Source organism: Symphalangus syndactylus, chromosome 6 (assembly GCF_028878055.3).
Source record: "Symphalangus syndactylus isolate Jambi chromosome 6, NHGRI_mSymSyn1-v2.1_pri, whole genome shotgun sequence".
Taxonomy (NCBI): domain Eukaryota; kingdom Metazoa; phylum Chordata; class Mammalia; order Primates; family Hylobatidae; genus Symphalangus; species Symphalangus syndactylus.
The window spans coordinates 75,026,140-75,045,915 of NC_072428.2; the positions used below are offsets into that span (position 1 = coordinate 75,026,140).

At 43.2% G+C, this 19,776-nt stretch overlaps 1 protein-coding gene and 1 pseudogene across 1 annotated transcript; both read left to right on the forward strand.

The window, feature by feature from the left end:
* Positions 1-11,112: 11,112 nt before the first annotated feature.
* Positions 11,113-11,893, forward strand: LOC129484746 (cytochrome c oxidase subunit 1-like; annotated as a pseudogene).
* A 1,021-nt stretch (positions 11,894-12,914) lies between these two features.
* LOC134737066 (uncharacterized) lies at positions 12,915-19,776 on the forward strand. Its single transcript, XM_063642387.1, has 3 exons — positions 12,915-12,972; positions 14,296-15,011; positions 15,710-19,776. Exons 1-3 carry the CDS (start codon positions 12,915-12,917, stop codon positions 15,929-15,931), a joined length of 996 nt encoding a protein of 331 aa, XP_063498457.1. The 3' UTR covers positions 15,932-19,776.

The window sequence follows — 19,776 nt, forward strand, 5'->3', positions numbered from 1 at the left end:
CAATAGTGTGTGTTGTCAAAGATACAGAATAAATGAAATTTATTCATGGCTGGAGAGACGTAAATGGAAATCCTTTTTGGGAAACTGACTATTAGCATTTATTATGGGCTAGATATTCTAATTCTAAAATATAGTCAACTGATCGCCTACATATACTTCAACATACACAATATTGTTCACTGCATCAACTTTTATAGTAGCTCCAAATGAGACCCAAAATATTCTTCAACCGTAGAATAGCTAAATAAATTTGGTGTATTTATGCAAAATAATCCTATGACACAGAGAATAAATAACTCACTGAATGCAACAATGTTGATGAATCTCAGAAACAAGTTAATAAACATACGCCAATTTAAACAATAAAATTGAAGTTAAGAAAAGACTCTTCCATGTGTATAATATATTGGTAATGGTATGCTCTTTATGGGTTCCATAATTACATGAACACTGTGGATTTATAACTTTTAAGACCCAAAATGTCAAATAATGCATAAGGTAGTAGAATAAAAAGGGAGCCCAGGCATGGTGGCACTCCCAGCACTTGGGGAGACCAAGGTTTGAGAATGGCTTGTGGCCGGGAGTTCCAGACCAGTGGAGGCAACATAGTGAGACCTCATGTCTACCAAACATTCCTTTAGAAATCAGCCTGCCATGATGGCACAAGCTATAGTCCCAGCTACTCAGGGGGCTGGTGCAGCAGGATGGCTCATGCCCAGAAGATCCAGGCTGCAGTGAGCCATGGTGGTGCCTTGCAGTCCAGTCTGTGACAGAATGACAGTCTGTCTCAATAGTAAAACAAACTATAATTACTTGATATAACACAAACCAATATATTATAAATGCTCTAATTATAGGTATTTTAAATATTGATGTTATTTAAAATAACTGAGAAAGCTGGGATAGCTACATGTTTGCTTAGACCAGACAAAAGTGCCCTGGGAAGTAAGTTTAAAGTATTTTTATTAGAGTAAGTGAGGATGAAGTGCTTTATTACAAATGTGATACACACCAGAATCTGCTATGAATAGTCACATGCCTAGAGGATTTGTGGATATCTAGGTAAGCAGTAATTCTTGGGTGCCTGAAGCCTAGCAGGTGCATATTCAGTGTGTCTTCTGTGGAGATGTCTTTGGAAAGTTTGATTTTTTTATTATATTTTAAGTTCTAGGGTACACGTGCACAACGTGCAGGGTTGTTACATATGTATACATGTGCCATATTGGTGTGCTGCACCCAATAACTCGTCATTTACATTAGGTATATCTCCTAATGCTATCCGTCCCCTTCCCCCACCCCACAACAGGCCCCGATGTGTGATGTTCCCCTTCCTGTGTCCAAATGATCTCGTTGTTCAATTCTCACCTATAGGTGAGAACATGCAGTGTTCATTTTTTTGTCCTTGTGATAGTTTGCTGAGAATGATGGTTTCCAGCTTCATCCATGTCTCTACCAAGGACATGAACTCATCATTTTTTATGGCTGCATAGTATTTCATGTTGTACATGTGCCACATTTTCTTAATCCTGTCTATCACTGTAGGACATTTTGGTTGGTTCCAAGTCTTTGCTATTGTGAATAGTGCCACAATAATCATACATGTGCATGTGTCTTTATAGCAGCATGATTTATAATCCTTTGGGTATATACCCAGTAATAGGATGGCTGGGTCAAATGGTATTTCTAGTTCTAGAGCCTTGAGGAATTGCCACACTGTCTTCCACAATGGTTGAACTAGTTTACAGTCCCAACAACAGTGTAAAAGTGTTCCCATTTCCCCACATCCTCTTCAGCACCTGTTGTTTCCTGACTTTTTAATGATGGCCATTCTAACTGGTGTGAGATGGTGTCTCATTGTGGTTTTGATTTGCATTTCTCTGATGGCCAGTGATGATGAGCATTTTTTCATGTGTCTGTAGGATGCATAAATGTCATCTTTTGAGAAGTTCCTGTTCATCTCCTTTGCCCACTTTTTGATGGGGTAGTTTTTTTCTTGTAAATTTGTTTGAGTTCTTTGTAGATTCTGGATATTAGCCCTTTGTCAGATGAGCAGATTGCAAAAATTTTCTCCCATTCTGTAGGTTGCCTGTTCACTCTGATGACAGTTTCTTTTGCTGTGCAGGAGCTCTTTAGTTTAGTTAGATCCCATTGGTCGATGTTGGCTTTTATTGCCACTGCTTTTGCTGTTTTAGACATGAAATACTTTTCCATGCCTATTTCCTGAATGGTATTGCCTAGGTTTTCTTCTAGGGTTTTTATGGTTTTAGGTCTAACATTTAAGTCTTTGATCTGATTCAGGGGGTGGAGCCAAGATGGCCGAATAGGAACAGCTCCAGTCTATAGCTCCCAGCGTGAGCAACACAGAAGACAGGTGATTTCTGCATTTCCGTTTGAGGTACCGAGTTCATCTCACTAGGGAGTGCCAAACAGTGGCTGCAGGACAGTCGGTGCAGCGCACTGTGCACGAGCTGAAACAGGGCGAGGCATTCCCTCACTCGGGAAGTGCAAGGGGTCAGGGAGTTCCCTTTCCTAGTCAAAGAAAGGGGTGACAGACGGCACCTGGAGAATCGGGTCAGTCCCACCCTAATACAGCGCTTTTCCAAGGGGCTTGGAAAACGGCACACCAAGAAATTGTGTCCTGCACCTGGCTTGGAGTGTCCTATGCCCACGGAGTCTCCCTGATTGCTAGCACAGCAGTCTGAGATCAAACTGCAGGGTGGCAGCGAGGCTGGGGGAGGGGCACCCACCAATGCCCAGGCTTGCTTAGGTAAACAAAGCAGCCAGGAAGCTGGAACTGGGTGGAGCCCACCACAGCTCAAGGAGGCCTGCCTGCCTTTGTAGGCTCCACCTCTGGGGGCAGGACACAGACAAACAAAAAGTCAGCAGGAACCTCTGCAGACTTAAATGTCCCTGTCCCACAGCTTTGAAGAGAGTATTGGTTCTCCCAGCACGCAGCCGGAGATCTGAGAACAGACAGACTGCCTCCTAAAGTGGGTCCCTGACCCCTGAGCAGCCTAACTGGGAGGCATCCCCCAGTAGGGACAGACTGACACCTGACTCATCCAGGTATGCCTCTGAGACAAAACTTCCAGAGGAACTATCAGACAGCTGAATTTGTGGTCTCATGAAAATCCGCTGTTCTGCAGCCACCGATGCTGACACCTAGCCAAACAGGGTCTGGAGTGGACCTCTAGTAAACTCCAACAGACCTGCAGCTGAGGGTCCTGTCTGGTAGAAGGAAAACTAACAAACAGAAAGGACATCCACACCAAAAACCCATCTGTACATCACCATCATCAAAGACCAAAAGTAGATAAAACCACAAAGATGTGGAAAAAACAGCAGAAAAACTGGAAACTCTAAAAAGCAGAGCACCTCTCCTCCTCCAAAGGAATGCAGTTCCTCACCAGCAACAGAACAAAGCTGGATGGAGAATGACTTTGACGAGTTGAGAGAAGAACGCTTCAGACGATAAAACTACCTCGAGCTACGGGAGGAAATTCAAAACAATAGCAAAGAAATTAAAAACTTTGAAAAAAAATTAGATGAATGGATAACTAGAATAACCAATGCAGAGAAGGGCTTAAAAGAGCTGACGGAGCTGAAAGCCAAGTTTTGAGAATTATGCAAAGATTGCAGTAGACTCGGTAGTCGATGTGATCAACTGGAAGAAAGGGTATCAGGGATGGAAGATGAAATGAATGAAATGAAGCAAGAAGGAAACTTTAGAGAAAAAAGAATAAAAAGAAACGAAGAAAGCCTCCAAGAAATATGGGAATATGTGAAAAGACCAAACCTACATCTCATTGGTGTACATGAAAGTGACCGGGAGAATGGAACCAAGCTGGAAAACACTCTGCAAGATATTATCCAGGAGAACTTCCCCAATCTAGCAAGGCAGGCCAAACTTCAGATTCAGGAAATACAGAGAACGCCACAAAGATACTCCTCGAGAAGAGCAACTCCAAGAAACATAATTGTCAGATTCACCAAAGTTAAAATGAAGGAAAAAATGTTAAGGGCAGCCACAGAGAAAGGTCAGGTTACCCACAAAGGGAAGCCCATCAGACTAACAGCTGATCTCTCAGCAGAAACTCTACAAGCCAGAAGAGAGTGGGGGCCGATATTCAACATTCTTAAAGAAAAGAATTTTCAACCCAGAATTTCATATCCAGCCAAACTAAGCTTCATAAGTGAAGGAGAAATAAAATACTTTACAGACGAGCAAATGATGAGTGATTTTGTCACCACCAGGCCTGCCCTAAAAGAGCTCCTGAAGGAAGCAATAAACATGGAAAAGGAAAACCGGTACCAGCCACTGCAAAAAGATGCCAAATTGTAAAGACCATCGAGGCTAGGAAGAAACTGCATAAACTAACGAGCAAAATAACCAACTAACATCATAATGACAGGATCAAATTCACACATAACAATATTAACTTTAAATGTAAATGGGCTAAATGCTCCAATTAAAAGACACAGACTGGCAAATTGGATAAAGAGTCAAGACCCTGTATTCAGGAAAACCATCTCACATGCAGAGACACACATAGACTCAAAATAAAGGGATGGAGGAAGATCTCTCAAGCAAATGAAAAACAAAAAAAGGCAGGGTTTGCAATCCTAGTCTCTGATAAAATAGACTTTAAACCAACAAAGATCAAAAGAGACAAAGAAGGCCATTACATAATGGTAAAGTCATCAATTCAGCAAGAAGAGCTAACTCTCCTAAATATATATGCACCCAACACAGGAGCACCCAGATTCATAAAGCAAGTCCCGAGTGACCTACAAAGGGACTTAAACTCCCACACAATAATAATGGGAGATTTTAACACCCCACTGCCAACATTAGACAGACCAATGAGACAGAAAGTTAACAAGGATACCCAGGAATTGAACTCAGCTCTGCACAAAGTGGACCTAATAGACATCTACAGAACTCTCCACCCCAAATCAACAGAATATACATTTTTTTCAGCACCACACCACACCTATTCCAAAATTGACCACATAGTTGGAAGTAAAGCTCTCCTCAGCAAATGTAAAAGAACAGAAATTATAACAAACTGTCTCTCAGACCACAGTGCAATCAAACTAGAACTCAGGTTTAATAAACCCACTCAAAACTGCTCAACTACATGGAAACTGAACAACCTGCTCCTGAATGACTATTGGGTACATAATGAAATGAAGGCAGAAATAAAGATGTTCTTTGAAACCAACGAGAACAAAGACACAACATACCAGAATCTCTGGGACACATTCAAAGCAGTGTGTAGAGGGAAATTTACAGCACTAAATGCCCACAAGAGAAAGCAGGAAAGATCCAAAATTGACACCCTAACATCACAATTAAAAGAACTAGAAAAGCAAGAGCAAACACATTCAAAAGCTAGCAGAAGGCTAGAAATAACTAAAATCAGAACAGAACTGAAGGAAATAGAGACATAAAAAAACCCTTCAAAAAATTAATGAATCCAGGAGCTGGTTTTATGAAAAGATCAACAAAATTGATAGACCGCTAGCAAGACTAATACAGAAGAAAAGAGAGAAGAATCAAATAGATGCAATAAAAAATGAAAAAGTGGATATCACCACTGATCCCACAGAAATACAATCTACCATCAGAGAATACTACAAACACCTCTACACAAATACACTAGAAAATCTAGAAGAAATGGATAAATTCCTCGACAAATACACCCTCCCAAGACTAAACCAGGAAGAAGTTGAATCTCTGAATAGACCAATAACAGGCTCTGAAATTGTGGCAATAATCAATAGCCTACCAAGCAAAAAGAGTCCAGGACCTGATGGATTCACAGCCAAATTCCACCAGAGGTACAAGGAGGAACTGGTACCATTCCTTCTGAAACTATTCCAAGTGCACATTTATTTATTTATGCCAAAGAAAGTTTCACCCTCTGGAGTGCAGTTGCAAAAATTTAGCTCACCGCAGCCTTGAATTCCAGGGCTCAAGTAATCCTCCCACTTCAGCTTTCAAAGTAAAAAAGACTAGAGGTTTATGCCATTGCACCTAGCTAATTTTTCATTTATTTTTTTCTTAAAGACAGGATATGGCTATGTTTCCCAGTCTAGTCTCTAATTCCTGGCTTCAAGTTATCCTCTGACTTCAGCCTCCCAAAACAATGGGAATACAGGGTGAGCCACATCACCCAGTCATAAATGCTCCTTTATCTATGTGGCATTCTCAGAGCAGGCCCACAGGAACTAAAATTTTCTTTTTTTCTTTTTTAGCACTCTAAGAGAATTCACTAATTAATCAAATAATCCAAATGATAATTTAGCATCTTATCAAATTTTCAAAGGCTTTTCCATTCTCATGGGTAAAACATGAGTTACTCTTTTAAATGCTTTCCTCCACATAGTGCATAATATCCTAGAATGGCTAGAAAAGTACGATGAGTATTGATTTTGGAATTATAAATATCTATTAGGATGTAGGCAAATTCACGAATACAGAATCCAAATGATGGGGAGAGACCATGGATGTTTTTTTTTTCTATTCCAAAGTTTGTTTTGTGATATGAAACTCCAAAAGAAGGAAAAGATTTCAGAAGGGGATACCTAAATATCTTCTGACAGAGGAATTATTTGCCAATGGCTCACAAGATTTATGGTCAAGACGGTCAGAACAGTGAAAACATATCTATCAGCCTTATGTCAGTCAAGGTTCAAAGACAAAAGCAGAACTCATAAGATATATGTACACTTAGGAAGATTCATATATGGATATAGTACATGGAATTAGCTTACTCAATTGTGGTGGCTGATGAAGGAAGTATAAGATCTCTGGTATAGTCCATCAGGAGAAAAAACAAATTCTGCTGGTTGGATCCCAATGGTCATGGAATAAAGCTGTAGTTCACAGTCAGTACGGATCAACTGGAACAATAGAGATCCCTTCACAGTTTAGCCTTGTCCAAGGAAAGTCTAAGTCTTCCTTCAGAGAACTTTCACTGTAAAAGTCATACTTACTTGGGTAAACTTCCAAGTCTCAGAATTAGAACCTTTACTTACATCTGAAAACTGCCTTCCCAGCAGGGACTACGTTAGCATTTCATTGACTAAGAAGGAGGTGTGTGTATGCTACAAATTGATGCTGTTTTCATTTCCCTCCTTGTAGTTAAACCTAGCCAATTTGCCACACTGAAAAATCATTAAGAGGTTATATGCCATAAATTTAAGGAAGAGAAAAATAGGATTCCTTGCTCCTTTCTAAGTTTACTGTGCAAGACCACCAACAGACTGAAGCCCTTGGATATACATTCTGTAACTCAATAAATTGAGGTAATCCAAGTGTCCACACAGAGGTGAGATCTGCCCTGGGTGCATGGGGTTACTGGGGACTCAGCTCTGCACTCAAGAGTGGGAAGCCTTTGAGACCTTAGTTCATGGACTGGACCCTGCAGGCATCCTCTGCTGAGATTCAGGGGCTCCCCAGTGGTGCTCTGGTATTCCATCCCAAGGTCAGATGACTATGTGTATCAGGAAAGAATTGGGGCAAGGAGAGAAAGGAAAATTTAATTTCAACTTTTTTGCACCACATAATTGACTCATCCCAACTGTCAACTTTAGGCAGATGAAGTCTAGAGCCCTGGAAATTAGGAGCTCTCAATTCTAGATCTACTTCTTTCTACCGTGGCATTACTAATGAAACAACTTATTTTCCTACATGAATCTCAAACCATGAAACAAATATAAGAATGTAAGTCCCTTTAGAGTTGGCATTTTGTAGGTTCTAAAAGTCCTAACCAAGCCAGAAGCAGGATTAGAGATGGGAATGGGCATTAGAGATGTGTGTATGGGCAAGAACAGTACATGATGTGGACAAAGAGCACTCTAAACAATCTTCATCATTTCCTAATTTCCAATTGAATCCCCTTTCAATACAAAACCTTTTGTTTTGGACCTGGGAGTCTGTTTCCACTCTAGCATCTGAAACCTTACTCTACAACAAAGATTTCTATTGAATTACAATTCTGTTTTTGAGAACCGTTAAGAGACTCTCTCCCTCATGTGGGTTTCATAACTCATTATAAAATTTTCATACAGGAGTTGGGGATCTATTTCTGCTTTCTTAATATGCATAGAAAACTAAATTTATTTTATTTTAGAAAATTTTAATGAAAATTCAATTATAGCATATTATTTAAAATTCAACAGTTACAATTCCATTGAAATTGTAACTGCTACTTTGTTTTATTTGTTCAGATGGAGAGATGTGCACAATTCTATCCATGCTAATAAAAATTCATTAATTTAATAATAAATTATATTTTGCTTTGTGGCCTCTGAATGTCCAAGACTATTTTTAAATCTTTTATATTTCCTTTCTTTGAAAATCCCATTTATTAGATATTCTTCTGGAAACCCCAGTCATTTTCTCTTCAAACCTCTTATTTATTTCTGTTAAGATAAATAAGTTAGAAAAAGGAAGGGAACAATGTACTACATGGGCTATGATGTACCACATACTTTTCTATCTCCCTACCCACACCTTCCATAATCACAACAGAAAACATCGAATATGTCCCATTGTCCCAACTTCATATATGAGCACATAAAGAGTAAGCAATCTCTTTTCCATCCTATTTCCTGTATGGGAGGGGGTCAGGAATCAGTCCCACATCACCAACTCCATAAATCCTCAAATATTTCCATGTATTGCCTTATCTAGAACCACAGAAACATGTGGGATTCCTTTTGTGTTTGTCCAGCTGATTTTCAGCCTACATTTTCTGGTTTATTTATCTCACAAATAAAGCATTCAGTTGTTGAACACTATAACATGATAGAAGCCTGTAAAAATTCAGAATCAAATAATACAACAATTCAGAATATCTTCCCTTATGCTACCGTAGCTTTTATGTTACAAGTGTTATGCTTTAAATGTAAGAATGTACTAAATTTATTATTATTAAAAAATCAGAATCAAATAGATTACATTCCTTAAGAAAATAATGAAAGCAGCAATTGCAAACAGTACCATACGTGCTAGATTTTAAAATTTTTTTTCTCTTCTTATTTATTTTCTTAGAGGCAGGGTCTGGCTGTGTCACCCAGGCTGTATTGCAGTGGGTGGTTCCCAGCTCACAACAGCCTCAACCTCCTGGGGTCAAGCCATCCTCCATCTCTGCCTCCTGAGTAGAAAGAACTACTGTCAGGCACTACCATTCTGGGTTATTTTTTAAAAATTTTTTGTAGAGACATGGCCTTCCTATGCCACCCAGGCTGGTCTCCAACTCCTAGACTCAAAATATCTTCCTGCCTTTATCTCCCAAGGCAATGGGATTACAGCTGTAAGCCACCATTTCCAGCCTCAAAACATTTTCATAGCAGAGGTAACAGAACGTTTTCTTCTATGTTAACCTCTAAATTCGGTAGATAGAAGATTAATGTCCTTTACTCTTCCCACATCTGGCTTAGTATCCCTTTCTTACACAACCTATTGCCAAATGTTTGTTTTCAATTTAACATTTATGTTTCATAGCACAGAATAGTGAAATGAGTAATGCAAAGTAGAGTTCCCATCTTATTTCCTAGCCCCTGCCAATCCAACCATAGATATTCTAAAGGGGCTCATGATCTTAGCCTTTTCCCTCTGTTGGATTCCAGGTTATGAACTAATGAGTGTTGGGTGTAAAAACTTTAAGGAATAGAGCAGAAAGTAGGACTACAACCTCTTGTGGTTCTACCTACCCTAGAACCACTATTTTCACAGGAACTCTTATCACAATGCTAGGCTCACTGATTTCTCATCTGAACATGCTTAGAAATAAATATGTTAGCTCTTACCCTGATTTTAATTTAAAAAAAATAAATCCTAGCTCTACAGAAGCAGCCACCAAATATTTCCTTACACAAGCAATCGCATCTACAGTTCTCATAATAGGTATTCTCTTCAATAACCTGTTCTCTGGGCAATGAACAATAATAAACACTATTAATCAATTTTCATCCTTAATAATGATAATGGCCCTAGTAATAAAACTAGGAACGGCTCCTTTCACCTTTTAGTCCCAGAGGTAACTCAAGGAACCTCCCTAATGTCTGGTATACATCTCACGTAACAAAAACTAGACCCTATCTCAATTATGTTTCAAATTTCTCCATCAATAAACACGAACATCCTCCTATCTATCACAATCGTATCCATTATCGTGGGCAGTTGTGGAGGACTTAAACACAACTGTGAGAAATTCTAGCCTACTCCTCCATTACTCACATAGCTTGAATAATAGCAGTGTTAATTTATAATCCAAACATTAGTATTCTAAACCTGATTATTTACTTTAACAATTACTAGCACTCCACCTGAATATCAGCACCATGACCCTGTCACTATCTCATGCCTGAAAGAAATTAACATGATTAACACCCATAATCCCACAATTCTACTATCCCTAGCAGGTTTACCTCCATTAATAGGTTTTCGGCCTAAATGACTAATTATTCAAGAATTTACAAAAAACCAAGTCTTATTGCCCCAACAATTATTGCTGTTATAAGTCTACTCAACCTATGCTTTTATATATGCCTAATTTATTCCATCTCAGCGACAATATTCCCCACATTGAATAACATGAAAATGACAGCTCAAAAAAGCAAAACCCATACTACTCCTCACCCCACTTACCATTTTTTCATCCTCCTCTTACCCATCTCTCCATTAATACTAAATATGATTTAGAAATTTACGTTAAATAAGACCAAGAGCCTTCAAAGCCCTTAGTAAGTAAATGACACTTAATTTCTGTAACAGACCTAAGGACTGCAAGACTCCATTCTGCATCAATTGAATGCAAAGCTAAGCCCTTACTAGACTGGTAGAATTCAAACCCACCAAAATTAATTTAACAGCCAAACACCTTAATCAACTGGCTTCAATCTACTTCTCCCATTGGGGGAAAAATGGCAGGAGAAGCCCAGACAGGATTGAAGCTGCTCCTTTGATTTTGCAATTCAACATGAGAAATCACCTCAGGGCTGGTAAAACCTGTGTCTTTAGATTTACAGTCTAATGGTTATTCAGCCATTTTACAACCGCCACCCCCACCCCCCCCACCTCCCCGCCTGGCCCAACTTATGTTAATCAATCGTTGATTGTTTCCAACTAACCACAAAGATACCGGAACATGGTATCTACTATTCGGTGCTTGAGTAGCGATAGTGGTCACTGCCTTAAGCCTTCTAATTCGAGCAGAATTAGGCCAACCAGGAACTCTGCTAGGAGACGATCAGATCCATAATGTTATTGCTACTGCCCAAGCATTCATTATAATCTTCTTTATAGTTATACCAATTATAATTGGAGGCTTCGGCAACTGACTAGTCCCTCTGATAGTTAGTGCACCCAATATGGCATTTCCCCAGATAAATAATATAAGCTTCCAACTTCTCCCACCCTCCTTCCTACTTCTACTTGCATCTGCAACAGCAGAAGCCGGCGCTCGAACCGGCTGAACAGTTTATCCCCCTTTAGCAGGAAGCCTGACTCATGCAGGGGCCTCTGTGGATCTTACTATCTTTTCTCTCCACTTGGCAGGTAGGTGTTTCTTCTACTCGAGGGGCCATTCACTTTATTACCACAATTATTAACATAAAACCCCCAGCCATATCCCAGTATCAAACACCCCTCTTCGTCTGATAACTTCTCATTACGGCAGTCCTTCCCCTCCTTTCTCTCCCAGTCCTAGCCACCAGCATTACCATACTATTAACTGACCGTAACCTTAACACTACCTTTTTTGACCCTGCTGGCAGGGGTGGCCCTCTCTTATATCAACATTTATTCTGATTCTTTGGTCACCCTGAAGTCTATATCCTTATCCTACCAGGCTTCAGGATAATCTCCCATATCATAACTTATTACTCTGGACAAAATAGGAGCCCTTTGGGTATATGGGTATAGTATGAACCACAATATCAATTAGCTTCCTAGAGTTTATTGTATGGGCCCATCACATATGGAATAGGCGTAAACACGCGAGCATGTTTCACCTCTGCCACTGTAATTATTGCTATCTGTACTGGCATTAAAGTGTTTAGCTGATTAGCTACACTGCACGGCGGTAACATCATATGATCACCCACAATACTCTGAGCCCTAGGATTCATTTTCTTTTTCACAGTAGGAGGTCTAACCAGCATTGTGCTAGCTAATTCATCACTAGATATTGTCTTACATGATACATATTACTTTGTAGCCCATTTCCACTAGGTCCTATCAAGAGGAGCAATATTCGGCATCATAGGAGGCTTTGTCCACTGATTCTCCTTGTTTTCAGGTTACAGACTTAATCAAGCCTATGCTAAAATCCACTTCACCATTGTATTTATAGGTACAAATCTAACCTTTATCCCACAGCACTTCCTTGGCCTATCTGGTATACCTCGACATTACTCCGATTATCCTGATGCGTACACCACGTGAAATATTCTCTCATCTGTAGGCTCATTTATTTCAATAACAGCAGTTATATTAACAATCTTTATAATCCGAGAAATCTTTGCTCCAAAAGTAAAAGTTCTAACAACTGAATAATCATCTAATTTAGAATGAATTTACGGCTGTACACCACATGGATCACACATTCGAAGAACAAATCTACGTTAAACTCAGGACAAAAAAGGAAGGAATCTCGCCTCCAAAAACTGGTTTCAAGCCAGTCCCATAACCTCTATGACTTTCTCCATAAGATATTAGTAAAATCATTACATAACTTTGTCAAAGTTAAATTATAGGTTAGATCTTGTATGCCTTAATGGCTCATCCAATTCTATTAGGCCTTCAAGATGCTACTTCCCCTATTATAGAAGAGCTACTTACTTTCCATGACCACGCTCTTATAATTATTTTCCTAATAGTTCCCTTGTCCTGTAACAGGATGAGTCAGCAGCATGGACAGACTCGCGTCTTCAGAGCTGAGCTTCTCCGGAGACAGAGTTCCTGGCCCTTTTAAGGGCTTACAACTCTAAGGGGTTCCACGTGAAAGGGTTGTGATGGACTGAGAGCACATGTGGTTAGAGTTGGTGGGGGGGGTTAATCTTTTAAACTCAGGCCTGGTCATCAGTGGCACCAGCTGGTCTTGCCACTGACTTCATTCCTGTTTTCAACTTTTACTTCCTCCTCCTCTTCAGAGACAGGAGACAGTAAGAGAAATGGCTTCTCTCCTCAGTCCTATTGTAGCAGGATGAGTCACAGACAAAACTCCTCAGACACCGGATTAAAGAAGGAAGAGGTTTTTTTATTCGGCCGGGAGCATCGGCAGACTCGTGACTTAAGAGCCGAGCTCCCCGAAAAAGAAATTCCTAGCCCTTTTAAGGGCTTACAACTCTAAGGGGTCTATGTGAAAAAGTCACAATAGATCAAGTAAGTGTGAGGAATGTGACTGGGAGCTACATACATCAGCTAACAGTACAAAAAGTTTTACAGTGCTTTCTCATACAATGTCTGGAATTTACAGATAACACCAGTAGTTTTGGTCAGGGGTTAATATTATTATTATTTCAATCACCAGGGCCAGGTGGTGGCGACAAGGTCATCTAGCTATTTATCTTACTTCTTTTTCTTTCCAACTTTTTGCTTTCTCCATTTTCTCCTGTCTTATAAACTAGGGAAAAGGGGAGGTTGGGGAGAAACTGGGAAGGACAATAGGAGAAGTGGTGATCTCATACCATATTTCCCCCCTTTGAGAATTTTCACTTTTTAGTTGGAGTTCTCACTCTCATCCTCACTTTCTGAGTCTCTTTGTGAGATAGAGCGATAGTGATTCATAAAATATAAGTGTGCAGAAGTTTTCTGATGAATCAAAGTAGCAACAAAACCTTTTATCATTTGAAAAAGCAAGGGTAACACACAGGGGAGCAGGAAGCAAGTTCCTATCACTAGCAATACACCTACAATGAGGGTTTTAAATCCTCCTATAGCTGGAAACCATTTTCCAAATAAAGACTCAGGATTAAACTCGTGCCAAACCTATACAGGCACATGTGCCACCTGTGTCATGTCCCTGACTATGTTTTCAATCGCCTGTCCTTGATCATCTATTTGTAGGCAGCAACTGGTTAAGTTAAGTTTTCCACAAACTCCTCCTTCAGCTGCTAGCAAGTAGTCCAAGGCCAGTCTATTCTGATAGACAGCATTCCTCATTTGGGTTTCCTGCCAAGCTAAAACAGTCAAAGCTCTGCCAGTTTCATTAGTTGGGGGAAAAGTACCAGCTTGAGCTGCCTCCAATCCACCAGAGGGCGCGGAAGCCTGAGGGATAGAAGAACTGACTGCAGAGGCTCAGGGACTGCGAGCTGTCTGTACTGACGCCGCGCTCCGTGCGTGGCCCGGAGGACCTGGGCGCCCTGGATCACATGGTCAGGATGACCACGAGCCTCTAACAGCCCTGTCGTGGCCCTCACGTACCAGACCGTGTGCCCCTAGAGCTCCCTGTGCATGGGGAAGAGGCGGCTGGCGGTGCAGGAAATCCTGGCGGCTCAGGAAATTGTGGCGGCGCGCCTCGGGGTGGGGAGGTAGGCGCAGGAGGCGGACGAAGCGGAGGGCGCAGAGCAGCACAAGTGGTCCTGCACAGCCGCCGCAGGCTCCCGGGAGGACTCCCCAAGAGCAGGCCTCCCACCTGCCCTGCTGCTGGTATCCTGGGGCTCCGCCTACCCCGCCCAGCGGAACGCCAACCTTCTGCCCCTTCAGCGCCTGCGGCGGAGCAGCTTGCAGGCGGGCATGGTGGTGCCCCGGGTCCGCCTCAGCAAGGCGCCGGCGCCCACCTTCCAGCCCGCGAGGCCAGCGCAGAAGGGCAGCACCAAGGACAATGGCCACCTGCGGATACCCAAGTTCCCCTACAAGGTGGCCAAGGAGGAGAAACCGGAAGCTGAGGAGGCATAGAATAAGCACCAGGCCAAGGTGCAGGAGAAGCTCCCGCCGCCCTGGAAGAAGAGGACGTGAGAGTCTGCGGGTGCTTGACACGGGGTTCGAGGACAGGGTGAGGCGGCGGGGCTGGGCACCATGGCCGCTCCTGGGACCACCAGGCCACGTGTTTCCATGCTGTCTTTCTAGGATGCTCCCAGGAATGGGCTGGGGGAGCCACATGGATTCGCCTGACACCAGCCATCCTAGCCATCAGTACACATAGCGGGCATGTTGCCTAAAAGTCTCCCTTTAGAGAACCTCAATTAAGATTTGTTTAAAAATCAATTTATGAGGCCGGGCGCCGTGGCTCACGCCCTTAATCCCAGCGCTTTGGGAGGCCGAGGCTGGCGGATCACCTGAGGTTGGGAGTCTGAGAGTAGCCTGACCAACACGGAGAAACCCCGTCTCTACTAAAAATACAAAATTAGCCAGGCATGGTGGCACATGCCTATAATCCCAGCTACTGGAGAAGCTGAGGCAGGAGAATCGCTTGAACCCGGAGGCAGAGGTGGCAGGGAGCCAAGATCGCGCCATTGCACTCTGGCCTGGGCAACAAGAGCCAAACTCTGTCTCAATTAAAAAAAAACTCAATTTATTAAAGGGTATTTTCTGTGTAATTTTGTATTTTTAATTATTATCCAATTTGCCAAGTTTTACAAGTGATAGGGCCCCTTGTATCCAAGGCAGTTTTAATACACTTGCCTGAAGACCTTTTATTTAAAATACTGTTTCTAGTAATAAATATTGATGATATCCTTTTGTCCTTTTCAGGCCTGGGGTCTGGCCTTACCCCAGGAGATTCTGTTTCACCCACAACAGACTCGCTCCACACCGGAGACCTGGTCACTGCTGACAGCAGGGAGAGAAGCAGGCAGAGGGGCCCAGCACGGCCCTCCTGCATTCAGAAATCGTATTTTCCAACGAACATCACGAACTCCATTTCCTGATCCCAGGAGGAAGCTCGGGTCTCAGGAGTGGTCAATGCTGAGATGACAAAGCTATTGAAATTCTGATCTCCATAGTTTTGAGGTCTCTAGTGTTGCCAGGAGACTGTCAGGAGAGAGCTTGAAAAGAAAGAGGCACATGATGTTTCACACTGCTTTTCCCAAATGCAGCCAAGGGACAGCCTCTGCACACTGAGGTAATTCTAGATTATTGGCTCCATGCTCCTCCCTCCTCCTTTCTAGTGAGTTTAGTGCTGGCTGACTGTAGAACACTTTATTCACAGAAGCTAGTAGAAAAAATTGTCACTCTTAATTCACATGCTCTAACATCAGACCGGGAGTGACTGGTTCTGGAGGGAAGTGCTAGGACTGCCTCATTTGTGTTCTCATCAGCTGCCTCAGTGTACATGGAGGTGGATTTCACTGGTGTTGATACATGCTTTCAAATCCACAAGAGGCTCTCCGAGGGACAGAAGTGACTTCACACCCACCGTAAAGCCATTTCTGTTGCCAGAGTCCCCAATCTCCAATCACCAAAAAATTCTCCACCAAGGGGCGAGCTCCAGCCATCTCACTTGTAATCAGTAGCATTGACATTGTCTGAGAAATATTTATTCTGTCCACTTTAAGCTTAATTTTCACAAACATTAAAAAGTAGTAAAATAGGCTTTAGATTTTCCTCTATTTATATAGAAATCCCTGAGAAGGTAGCTGTCAACTTGAAATTCACTCTCTACAGTTAATTAACATCAGGGTGCAGGGAGGGACCCTGAGCCCCATCCCTGTGCACAGCAGGGGCTGGGCTGTCATTGCAGGAGAGCAAACCTGGTCTCCCTTCTGAGCAAAGAGGAGGGGGTGGGAGGGGCACGGCGGTGGAGGAATTCTTAGCCATCAGCACAGATGCTGGCAGGCCTGCTGTTCACTCACTCTGGGGGCCTGGAGGTCCCACCATGAAAACACCACATTGCCTCACAGAGGCCTCTGCTTTTCTGTCCTTGGTAGACCTCAGGGTAGGTGGTGCCAGGGATCATAAAGAACTTAACTAACTGGGAGAAGAAAACAGGCAAAGGAAGGAAGTGTGAATGCGGAAGAAGAGATGAGGCAATAGGGGTGGGAGAACATGGTGATAAAGCCAGGGGAGGCAGTGTGGTGGCAACTGACAGGAGAGGAGAAGGGGGCCCATGATCATCAGTCCCCTCCTTCCTGAACAACATGAGGGGTACAGGGAGGGCGAGCCCTCAGTGAGTGAATGCAGCAGTTCAAAGAAACAAAAATAGACAAAAATAATAAATGTTCTCCTAGGACACCAGGTTTTTAGGGAGGCCACTGTGAGACCTCTGAATGCCCGATGCCCAATAGTGCTGAGGGGGTAAGTGACAAAAAGCCTGCACCCCCCAGCCCTGTGCGCCCCCTGAGACCAAGGAGCCTGGGTCATTAGTACCTAGGGCTAGAGGAAAGGGCTTCCAAATGGCTCAGGAAGATGAGTGGGCATTTCACTCCCCCTCTGGGACCAGATGACCACACCTCCCCTGAGGAATCCCTTACCCAAAATAATTGAACATAATAATTTTGCTTAAATATAAGCTGGCTCATCTGATCACCCTGACACTGACCCCAGGACACCCCCCTCAAGGTGGCTCCAGTTCCTCATCATCTAGACTTTTCTCCCTGCCCTCCCCACACTCCCTGAGCCTGGCTGGAGGCCTGCTTGTCCCCTCTGCTGCCCACTCCAAAGAGAACAAGAAACCAAGAGCATGGGCTCTCCATAGGTCGAGGAAAGAGGCTTGGCGACACTTCCTTTGACTTGGAAAATTCCTGTACTAGCAAATTTGCTTCCACATGGCAAAGATGAGAAGTGCTGGGCCAGTAGCCAGGCACACAGCTGCAGGAGCTACCTGGACCTGCCTCATGGGCCAAAGGGAAGGGCTGCCCACAGGCAAGCCAGGTCTAGAGCGAGTCCAGAGAGACCAGGGAGAGTCTGAGATCCAATCAGGGATGACCCTTCTTTCAGTTGGGTCTGGTGGGTTTTCAAAATCCAGTCTTTCCACTGGGACCATACCAAAGCCCCCCGGGAGGTCAGACTTCCCAGTCCCACCAGAGCCCCCCGTGAAGCTGTAATTTTCTCTCAAGTTGCATACACTGGCCAGGTAAAGTCAGCTTCTACTCACCAGGCAAGTGGCCAGCTCACCTTCCAATTTGCCTAAGAAATCTGGGTCCTGCCCCATACTTGCTGGCTTGGCAGGCTTTTCAAAATGCAGGTATCTCTGGAGCTGTTTTGTGGACACCAGGAGCATTACTTGACAAGCCCTGTGCTAGCCCCAGGGTACCCTGTGCACCTGGGTAAGGCTGGAACACATTGGGAACAGGGACCCAACATGCCCACTCTGGAACAGCGTGGGACCTGGGGAAATCGCCAGTTGTTTGCTGTCCTGCCATTGCTGTTCTACACATCCCTGCAGACTATGAGCATCGGTTACAGTGTGGTGGCGGCGGGTCAGGACCAGAAATGTCCATTTTTGACCTGGAAGCAGCACACACCCAAGGCTTAGGGTAGACGTGTTTGCTCTATACCATACCCAGTGCCAACTTCCCATGGTGGAAACAGGAAGGAATGTCTGGCAACCCGCCAAGGGTCAGATGCCACATCAGCCTGAGCACAAGGTGCCTGACACTGGCTGTTCCAATGACAATAGGACATCCTTGGGAAGGTGGAGCCATTTGTGAGAGGTCAGGATGGGTGTCCTGGAAGTGCCACTTAAAGGCGACTGAGGCCTCTCAAAATCCCTGTGTTAGAGCTGCAGCTCTCCATGTGGGCTGCAGTGCAGTCACCTGCGGAGCTTTAGGACAGGCCCAAGCTCAGATCCTTGGGCCAGTGCCTTCAGAACTTTCGCAGCAGGGATAGCTGGCTTGGAAAGGCATGCCTGGGAGACCATGTGACACTGCCTGGCTGGGTCCTGGGCTGACAGAGGTGAGCGTGGAGCTCGTGGTGACTTGGTAATGCTGTGAATTATGTACATGTGGCAGGAAGGTGCCACAATGCCAAGGCCCCAAGTCTTGGAAATTCCATGAGGTCCGCATGAGGTTGAACTAAACACCAAGTGCGGTCCTCAAAGGAAAAATAAAAGAAATACCCACAGAAGGGACTCTTTGGAACTGAGTCTGGAAGAGAGGGCTGCCTGGTCCACTCCAGGAGAATTTGCCTAAAATAAGTTTGCTTCCCATTGCATTCTCTTTGCTTGTTCTAAACATCACCTCCCCCCATTCCCTTAATTTGCATCATTCTGGGCTCCTTACTCTTGTTGCATCTTTTTTTACATTGTAAGGATGTCTGGATTCGATTTACTTAAGCGCATATATGGCTTAATTTTGTGTTTCTGGTAATCATTAATTACATTTCCCCATTTTATCAAATGACATGTTTTCTTCATATCTATTTTTAATATGTTAAAGATTTTGTATCCAGTTTATCTAAAACTCCTTGATTAAATTGAGTTTAATTCTAGCAATTCATACATGCTTAGCTCTGCGTTGTTTTATAATTTGACGATAAATGTTTTTCCCCAATATATGACTGTATGGGTAATACTTTTTAAAAAGATACAGCACCACGCTGGCGGCCGGAGGCGGGGGGCCGGGGGAGGCCTGGGCGGGGCGGTGGAGTCTCTGTCCAGGAAAGCCTGGTGGGCGCCAAGGTCCCTGATTCTTGCTTCTGTGTCCCCAGGGAAGCCCTAGCTCCACCCCAAGCCTGGCGGAAACCTCGCTTCTTTTACATTATTGTTTGTTTTTATTTTAACATTTTAGGACATTGATAAAATCACTTTCTGAGTTTTGAGATTAAAAAATAAGTAATTTTCAACTTTACCCTTTTTTAAATGTTTCACTATTTCAATGCTT